The sequence below is a fragment of the Perna viridis genome, chromosome 10 (genome assembly GCF_037379345.1).
Source record: "Perna viridis isolate PV_CMFRI_1.1 ecotype Kerala chromosome 10, ASM3737934v1, whole genome shotgun sequence".
NCBI classification, from domain to species: Eukaryota; Metazoa; Mollusca; class Bivalvia; order Mytilida; family Mytilidae; genus Perna; species Perna viridis.
Window position 1 is genome coordinate 22,528,361 of NC_142454.1, and position 8,013 is coordinate 22,536,373.

At 32.2% G+C, this 8,013-nt stretch overlaps 1 protein-coding gene across 1 annotated transcript; it reads left to right on the forward strand.

Moving 5' to 3' along the window:
- The first annotated feature begins 3,033 nt into the window (after nucleotides 1-3,033).
- Nucleotides 3,034-6,141, forward strand: LOC148604990 (uncharacterized). Its single transcript, XM_088550738.1, has 2 exons — nucleotides 3,034-3,517; nucleotides 5,581-6,141. Exons 1-2 carry the CDS (start codon nucleotides 3,034-3,036, stop codon nucleotides 6,024-6,026), a joined length of 930 nt encoding a protein of 309 aa, XP_088406864.1. The 3' UTR covers nucleotides 6,027-6,141.
- The last annotated feature ends 1,872 nt before the right edge of the window (nucleotides 6,142-8,013 follow it).

An 8,013-nucleotide genomic window follows, 5' to 3' on the forward strand; every position in this document is an offset into this window, starting at 1 on the left:
CTTAGGGAATTTATGTGATGATATACTACAGCAACGTTGTGCAGTTTTAAAGGGGTTGTTGTTAAATCCTTTTTGTTGCGCTTATATAATAGTTGCTGAGAAAATTCTCATGTATATAGTTCTGCTCGAATGCGGTCACGGTTATCATTTTTCGATGAACAAAAAATATTAAGATTCTGTTTCTGCTGATGTCTCTGTTTTTCCCAAGTGCTACTTATAAAAGGTAGATATATGACGTATTTTTGCCAAGGATCATCGTATTCACTCCAGGGTAAGAAAAGATCGCGACGCCCTCCGAAAAAAAACCATTTAATATCTCTTCATAATTTTAAACAGAACTTCACAAAAAGTCCTTACCTGAAATTTTTAATATTTAAAACAACTTTTAGACGGGAAAACATTTCAATTTATCAACTGTATCATGTTCAAGAATTGAAAAGTCACATTCATGGTCAATATGATGCTTGAATGTATATGACCAATGCAGAAAACTCAATATCTCGACTTCTTTCGAATTTGTTTATATTTCTAAGAAAATATGGACTTTGCATGTATGTATGTTATAGATACGTTCTGTTATTGAAATTGAATGTTGTTATTAACAGTAGGAAATTTTCAAAGAAGGATCTGCTTGTTACCTATTGAAATCGATTACAATCTACGAGGAACAACATAACAATGCATGAATCTGGTGGTATTAATTTGTTAAACAATGTACGAGACATGTAATCACCTTGCCTAACTCCCGTCTGTAGATGAAACATCAATTAGACAATATGTTTGGATTGTTTTTAGATAATCACATTGGAAAGAGAGTAAACCAGCTGAGATACGAAAGAGGAACCATCCGTCCAATTACTGTTTTGAAATATTGACGCGTTGAAATATAATATATATAATAGCAGAACAGCTGTATCTCGTTTGTCCTTGCATTTAAAAAATATGCAGAATAAATAAGACAGATATTTATTTCGAAGAAAAACATCCATTCTATAACTGAAACGTTTGTTACTTTTCGAAAATGCACAAGTGCAATAGACAGGGTTAGAGTGTATTATAATTATATTAGTCATATAAAGTCCCCAAATACACAGTTAATTTTTAATACGTCATCCATTTGTATTTCTTTACTATCGGTTATTTCGTGAATTTAGTCCATTTGAAGTAGAAGGCATGTTACGAATAAATACAATATATACATTGAAGATAAAGTATTGTGCATATATGAGCGAAAATAATTCTTGCGGTCTGCACATATTTTATGTACATATATTTAGTTTGTTTCAATCTCTCCCAATTCTACTGGTGTCACTTCGTTGTGTATTCGATATTCTAATCTTAAAAATGACATGTATGCAAATTTAACAGACGTATATTACGTCAATAAAAATATCACCTGGAAATTTTAGGTGATGTCAGGAAATTAATAATTAATTAACAGGTAAAAACAAAGGAGGTGTCAGGTAGAGGATGTTAAGTGGGTATCAGCAGATTCCTCTTTAAGGTACAAATCATAAATTGTAAATATGTCTGCTTGACACTTCTGCCATAAACATGGTCTTAAATTTCAACATATTAAATTCATATTTAGATAAGTTGAATATATATGTTCTGAATATTATAATGCCCAGTGGATTTATCAAAAAAATGGAAAAGTATAAAGAGGACCTTTTTTTTACGTTAACTGCAAAACAAAAAACGAAACACACACATATAAAAGTTATAAACATCATTGTTTATAAAAATAACAATTATTATCTCCAGTTCCTCAGATAAAATAAAAATCTAATATATTTATAAAGAGTTTCAACATTGTAAAATAAAAAAAAATAGAAAGTCTGCGAGCACTAAGAAATATTTTAACCATACAATTCTTTTGCGATGACCAAACACTCTAAGTAAAGCTCTAGCATTTCACTTCCATCAAACAGAACAAAAGAAACATTTTATGCGCAAAACAAATATAGCCCTGTTGCCCTGTAAAATAAAAAAGGCGCCCAATGATCTACCTTCTGAAGTTTTCTTTAAATTACATTTAGTTTATAACCCGTCAATATTCTCGAAAACAAAAAGACTGATATCTTCGTACATTCCCGATTTTTGCAGCGTTTCTCCCATAAAACTAACATTTATATGGTTGTTGTATTCAAATATTAAATTACGCATGTGTTAATTTTATTTATCAGGTATCATAAATATTGCGCTTCTTAAGTTTTGTTTAAATGAAATTTTGTTTAACATCCATCAATTTTCTTACAAATCCTTGCACTCCTAACTTTTGCAATTTTTTTTTCAAAAACGAACATTTATGTAAATATGGTTATGTTTTTGTGTCAGTGCCTTTTTAAAATTAAAATTTTACAAAGTGTACGCAACAAAAACCTTTTTGTCTTAGATTATATAACTATTTTTATAACATGCAACCGGGAAGTCCCTTTATGCAGTTTCCATATTTTTATTTTCAAATTGATAAAAAAAAATCACATTGCAAACTTCCCATACGAAACCGCAAAATTTGGAAAAAAATCATACTAATTTAATATCACTACCGGCACATGTTTACGCATTAGTTGATAATAATTTATGTTTTGTTATCAATGCGTATCAAATCATTAAGATTAACATGCATTTATTAATGACTTTGAACTTTTTAGGGCTAATCCAATTTCAATTTAGTTAATCCTAAAATATTGTCGTCAAATAAACATACTTTTGCAGCAAATTATTAACAATCAACGTTTTACATTATTTCTTTCTTTATTAATCTATCTAAATCCTATAATTACAATTAAAACATAAATTTTCCTCAAGGTGCATAACGGTAATTTTTCAAAGCGTTCAATCAGGCGTGGAACATGAAAGATAACTCTTACCCAATAGAATTGTCCGAAAAAATAATGACCAATCATTGATAGATTCATTAACACCCGTGATGCCATATAGATATAAATTATGACAGTTGACTTGCATCCCCATCATTAAATTTATACCATTCAACTCTTAGAAAAGGATAAGATAGTGTTAAATATCAAGATGGTACTAAATCATCAGGCGCCATCTTCGGTCCAATTCCAAGAGAGTTCCGCTGTCTCAAGCTGCAGATTTAGCAATACAGTCAGTTCGTACCCTGTCTCGCCGTTCATCTCTACAGCAAGTCATGACTTCGACAACCAAGCATTAGATTTTTCACAATCAAGCCAACAACGGCCGGTTGGGTCGCCTACAAGACAGATTCACGAATGGGCTCAGAATGGATATTATCAAAGCCATGCTCACACAGTGACACCCAATATGTTCCAATATCGATGCAACCCTTATAGTCCGTTCCCGACGTACAATTACAGTGCCGTGGCCCAGAACGTTCAGCAAGCCAAGATACCACAACGACACCATTCGTCACCCGTGGCTTCAATAAGCCCGGTGAGCTCTATTGGAAGTGCATCTCCGCCATCAGACCAACATGTACCGACAATTAATTTTAATTGGATGAGACAGGACTGCAATATTAAAAGAAAAGGTAAGTTGTATGGATTTTTAAATGGCCAGACCAAAACAAAAACAAAAATATAATAACCAAAAACGACAAAACATTACCACATGGAGTGACTGACTTTCAAACTATTATAACTATGTTTTTTCTATACAGAAGGGGGTCTATTCCGCTACTACCGAGAGGCGTCATGCCTTTGCGTTATTTTTTCAAATATTCACTATTTCATTTGCGCCCACGACAAATTATTTCATTTGCGCTATTTTCTAGGTAACCGTTAAGTAAAGTTTCGAGAGAATAGTTATAACGATTTGAATTAATACAACACTGGTTTTAAAATTGTTTAGGATGATAAGTTTCCAAATGTACTCAATATGGGGAATATGTTCAATTTTATATGCGCTACCACCACAAAGCAAAGAAAGCTTACAAAAGGATGTGGGAAGTAAAACTAGAAACACGCGTATTGATACCCCGCTTCCCTCCCTAGAAACTACAGAATTAGATTTGGAGTCGGACGAAGGAACAAACGGACAATATGATAACTACATGTATATACCTCCTGTTTTTTCAAGTGGGGATATAATAATGATATAACTATTTTACTGTTATTTTATAGCAATATAAATCAAAATAAAGATTACTTTCTTAATAATATATATTTTCCTCATAGAAAGCAACGCAACGCCAGCGTGCAATATATTTCAACATTGTACCAGCGCAAATATAGTTAAAATTTGTGACGTTATCCGTGACAAAGGTTCATTTTAAACGAAACTAAATTATTGCCATATAATAAAAAGGTTATATCAAATTCGCTTTCAGTGGCGCAAATGAAATAATATAACTTTGGCGCTGATAAAATTTAATTTGTGGCGCAAATGAAATACTAAATGTCGCAAAAGCAATGTGTCGCCACAGAAACCTCCTTTTATGTCCGTTTTAAAGAAGAAAAAAAATACTTTAACAGGTATTTTTTCTCCGAAAAACTATGTTAAAAAAAAATTATTTGGTAGTTCTATCGAAATGTGTAATAGATTCTCCAAAAATGTAATACAAAATTTACTGCATGTATTGAATAATTACTTCACATCTGTAATGAACTAGATCAAGTATTTAAGTAGCAGTCTTTGTAAGAATCATGCAAAATCTGAAAAATGTGATACACCCAAAAAAGGCTACATATTTTAATTTTTGTAATAAAGTTGTTTTATGGGTCTATACTATGAAATATGTAATTATTCATTCAAATCTGCCTGCTCTTAGGAGATAATCGACATTGAAAATACAGTAGATTCTATTGTATTTGAGCGCCATTGAGTTATCTCCCTTAGTTTTGAAATCTACAGTGCATTCTATATAACTTTTATCTCCTAAGATCACGGGTGATATGAAAAACCACATGTTTATTTCTGTTTACTATGACATTTCAAACAAAATATCAAAAATAAAAATATGTAGGCTTTTTACCCATGAATCACATTTTGCATGATCCTTAGCTGGAGTGCTACTTAATTTCGAATCTACTAATATAATGAGCTGTTATTATACACGTATTCTGTATTTTAGCAAATGCTATACAGCATATAGGTCAACTGACATGACAGTAGTTATATAACAGACATGAAATTTTTTAACACATAAATTTAAATTATTATAATAATAATGCACATATAAATGCAAAATGATAAAATACCAAGTATAGTGTAAGTAACACCAAGTATAGTGTACCAGTAGTACACAATTAACAAGTAAACTCTTTTTAAAGAAAGTCACTCCGAGTTTTAAAAGCTCTATAAATAAATTTTCCAAGATTGCACAATTGTCTGACACTTTCTAAATTAAATAGCTGCAGTAATTTTTAAACAAAATGTATTTTCCAAAGAAAATCAATCTGAAAAAAGCACTTCATTCTGTAAATTATAAAGTGTCACAATCATTACCAAAGAAGGATAACTCCTGAAATCCAAGTCGTCAATGCGCTAGTTATAATAGCCAGTTTAATGTTATAGATTGTATAAACAGATTTGAAAAATATTCGCATATAAGTAAAAATATGTTTTTTTTTTGTTTTTGTTTTTTTTTTCTAGCTCCAGGAAAAACTCGTACCAGGGACAAATATCGTGTTGTCTACACTGATTTTCAGCGTCTCGAGCTTGAAAAGGAATTCTGTTTCAATAAATTCATCACACAAAAACGTAAACACGAACTTGCAGCCGTTTTGAGTCTTACAGATCGCCAAGTAAAGATTTGGTTCCAAAACCGTAGGGCAAAGGAACGCCGACAGAGAAAATCTTTTAGCAATTTCAAGAACAACGAAACCACATCACCAGAAGATCCCCTAGACTCTCAAGAAGCAGTATTGACTACCAAAAATGATATGCCTTTCATTTCCGATCATATGTCACCAGAAGCAAGTTCATATGAATCATGTGGAAGAAGAAGTGAAACGCCTAATCACATCATGACGTCACCGTTTCCATGGCAAGACATTACCGATAGGGATAGTGACAAATCCCCACCATTTATTTTGTGAACATAACATAGAACTGTTCATCATCAAAAAGTGCTCAGATAATTATGATTTTTTAAAATCGTTTTGCCATGTTTTGTATAATCGAATTGTTAGTATGCTTCTGTGAGTGTGAACATTTATGAATGACTAGCAAATATTTTGTGCGTCATTTTGTTGCGCCCAGTCACCCTTTTTCTATACTTGTTTTTTTTTTCTTAAAAAAAAAACTGTTGTAATTCAGTTTCATTACTTTTACATATAAAACAATATGCATAACATAGCGCTTGTAAAATTCAGTCATTTTAATTCAAAAACAAAATATATATAATAGCACTAACGTATTTTGCTGGACGTAGCTTTTAGAATTGTATAAAAAATGAAGGGAATTGTATCTAATGTTTTCAAAAATAAATAATCTGTTATTTTCCGAAAAAGTGTTGAATTTTTAATTCATGGAGTAATCTACATTGTTTTAATGACATTATCCATTAAATTCATTGTAAAACAGAACAAAAGAACAAACTTCAAAACGCATGCGCAATCGATCCACTCCTGCCAAAAAACAACAACAAAGCAAACAAACGCATTAATCAGTATGAAACAAGGAAATAATAAGTGACAAAATTTTATCACGATATGCATCTATAAAATAATTAAAATGTGCATGAATTAAGCAGTTCAAGGAACCATGCGATTAAAAAAAAATTAAACATAAAAACACGTGACCCGTGAGTTATCAGTTGTGCATTCTTTCCAAGTCCTGTTCATAACTGAGACAGTGTGGATGACGAGCGCTAAATCGTAAGAAAACACACATTTTTTTATTTGAAGAATGAGAGGGCAAATCATCTTTCCAATGAAGGTATTTTTGATGTAATTTTCTATTCATTTACAAGTACAAATCTGTCTAAGATTCGGACCCATTCATCAAAGAAGTGATGCATCTACATTGGAAACAAAACCAATTCCTGATATGGTATAATGTTCAATGTGTCATTCTGTGTCAAAAATGAAAGAAAGGTTTGTAAACAATGACAGCTCGTTTATTGGTAGTCAAGACTGTCAATGTTCCCAGGGTGCAAACTTTATCCCTAACCAAGACTTTAATTGCCATGTTAGACCGCGAGATCAGTGATTTTAAAAGAGAGCCGCATATTGCAAAATTGGTCGAGTTATATAAACGATTCAGAAGATACTATTACTTGGTATCGATGTTTTTTTAATGAATAGAGCACGGTCCCTAAAGGGATGTCCGTTGGGTAGACTAGTCATAAGAAAAAAAACACTCAAAAGACATAATTTGTTCAAAAGTATGCTTGGAATTGTTATCTTTGTATGTTGTTTGTCGATAACGATCCTTCAAGAGTTGAGGAAGTTTTTCGGAAAGACGACACTAAATCTGTCAATAAACAAAGTCTTTCTCAAAATTGAAACTTAATCGAAATGAGGTTTACTAAACAGTAACAGTCAGTGCTAAATAGAGTTACAGAGTTAGAAAAGTCTGATATTGAGAACCGGAAGCTTATAGAAACCTTAAAAAAGTGAAAAATGATAGGCTTAAAGTAGAGATGAAAAATGTGCGTGAACGGTTCGGTAACTATTCGGCAAGCTTTGACCGTTGACGGACTAAAACCGATGCTAACATTAAACTGCTGAATCAACAAGCCAAAACCGTTCGTGAATCCGATAACAACATTTGTCTAGATAAGATGAAACATTTTGATGACGAGCTTTTACGATACAAAAAGTCTGCGTAGTTACGGCAAGCTCTGGCATAACGTATGAGTTGTGATATGAAAACTCCATACCCAGGTGCTGAAGGGATGTTGCCATGGATGAAAGGAAAGTTGATAATTCTGAATGAAAAGACGTCACGTTTGTCGTAAAGTTTGGTCAACATTTTTCTTTTAACATCGATCTCTAAATGTAGATCAAGACACGAGGCTGACTTCACAGTGTTTGTGATATCTCAAGTTCTTTGGGGTATATGCGATGTACCAAATCCCCG

Bases quoted from the DNA above. Each gene is read 5' to 3' on its own strand.
- LOC148604990 (XM_088550738.1), top strand. From the start codon at position 3,034: ATGGTACTAAATCATCAGGCGCCATCTTCGGTCCAATTCCAAGAGAGT. The intron at 3,518-5,580 runs GTAAGTTGTATG...TTTTTTTTCTAG, and splicing joins CTGCAATATTAAAAGAAAAG to CTCCAGGAAAAACTCGTACC.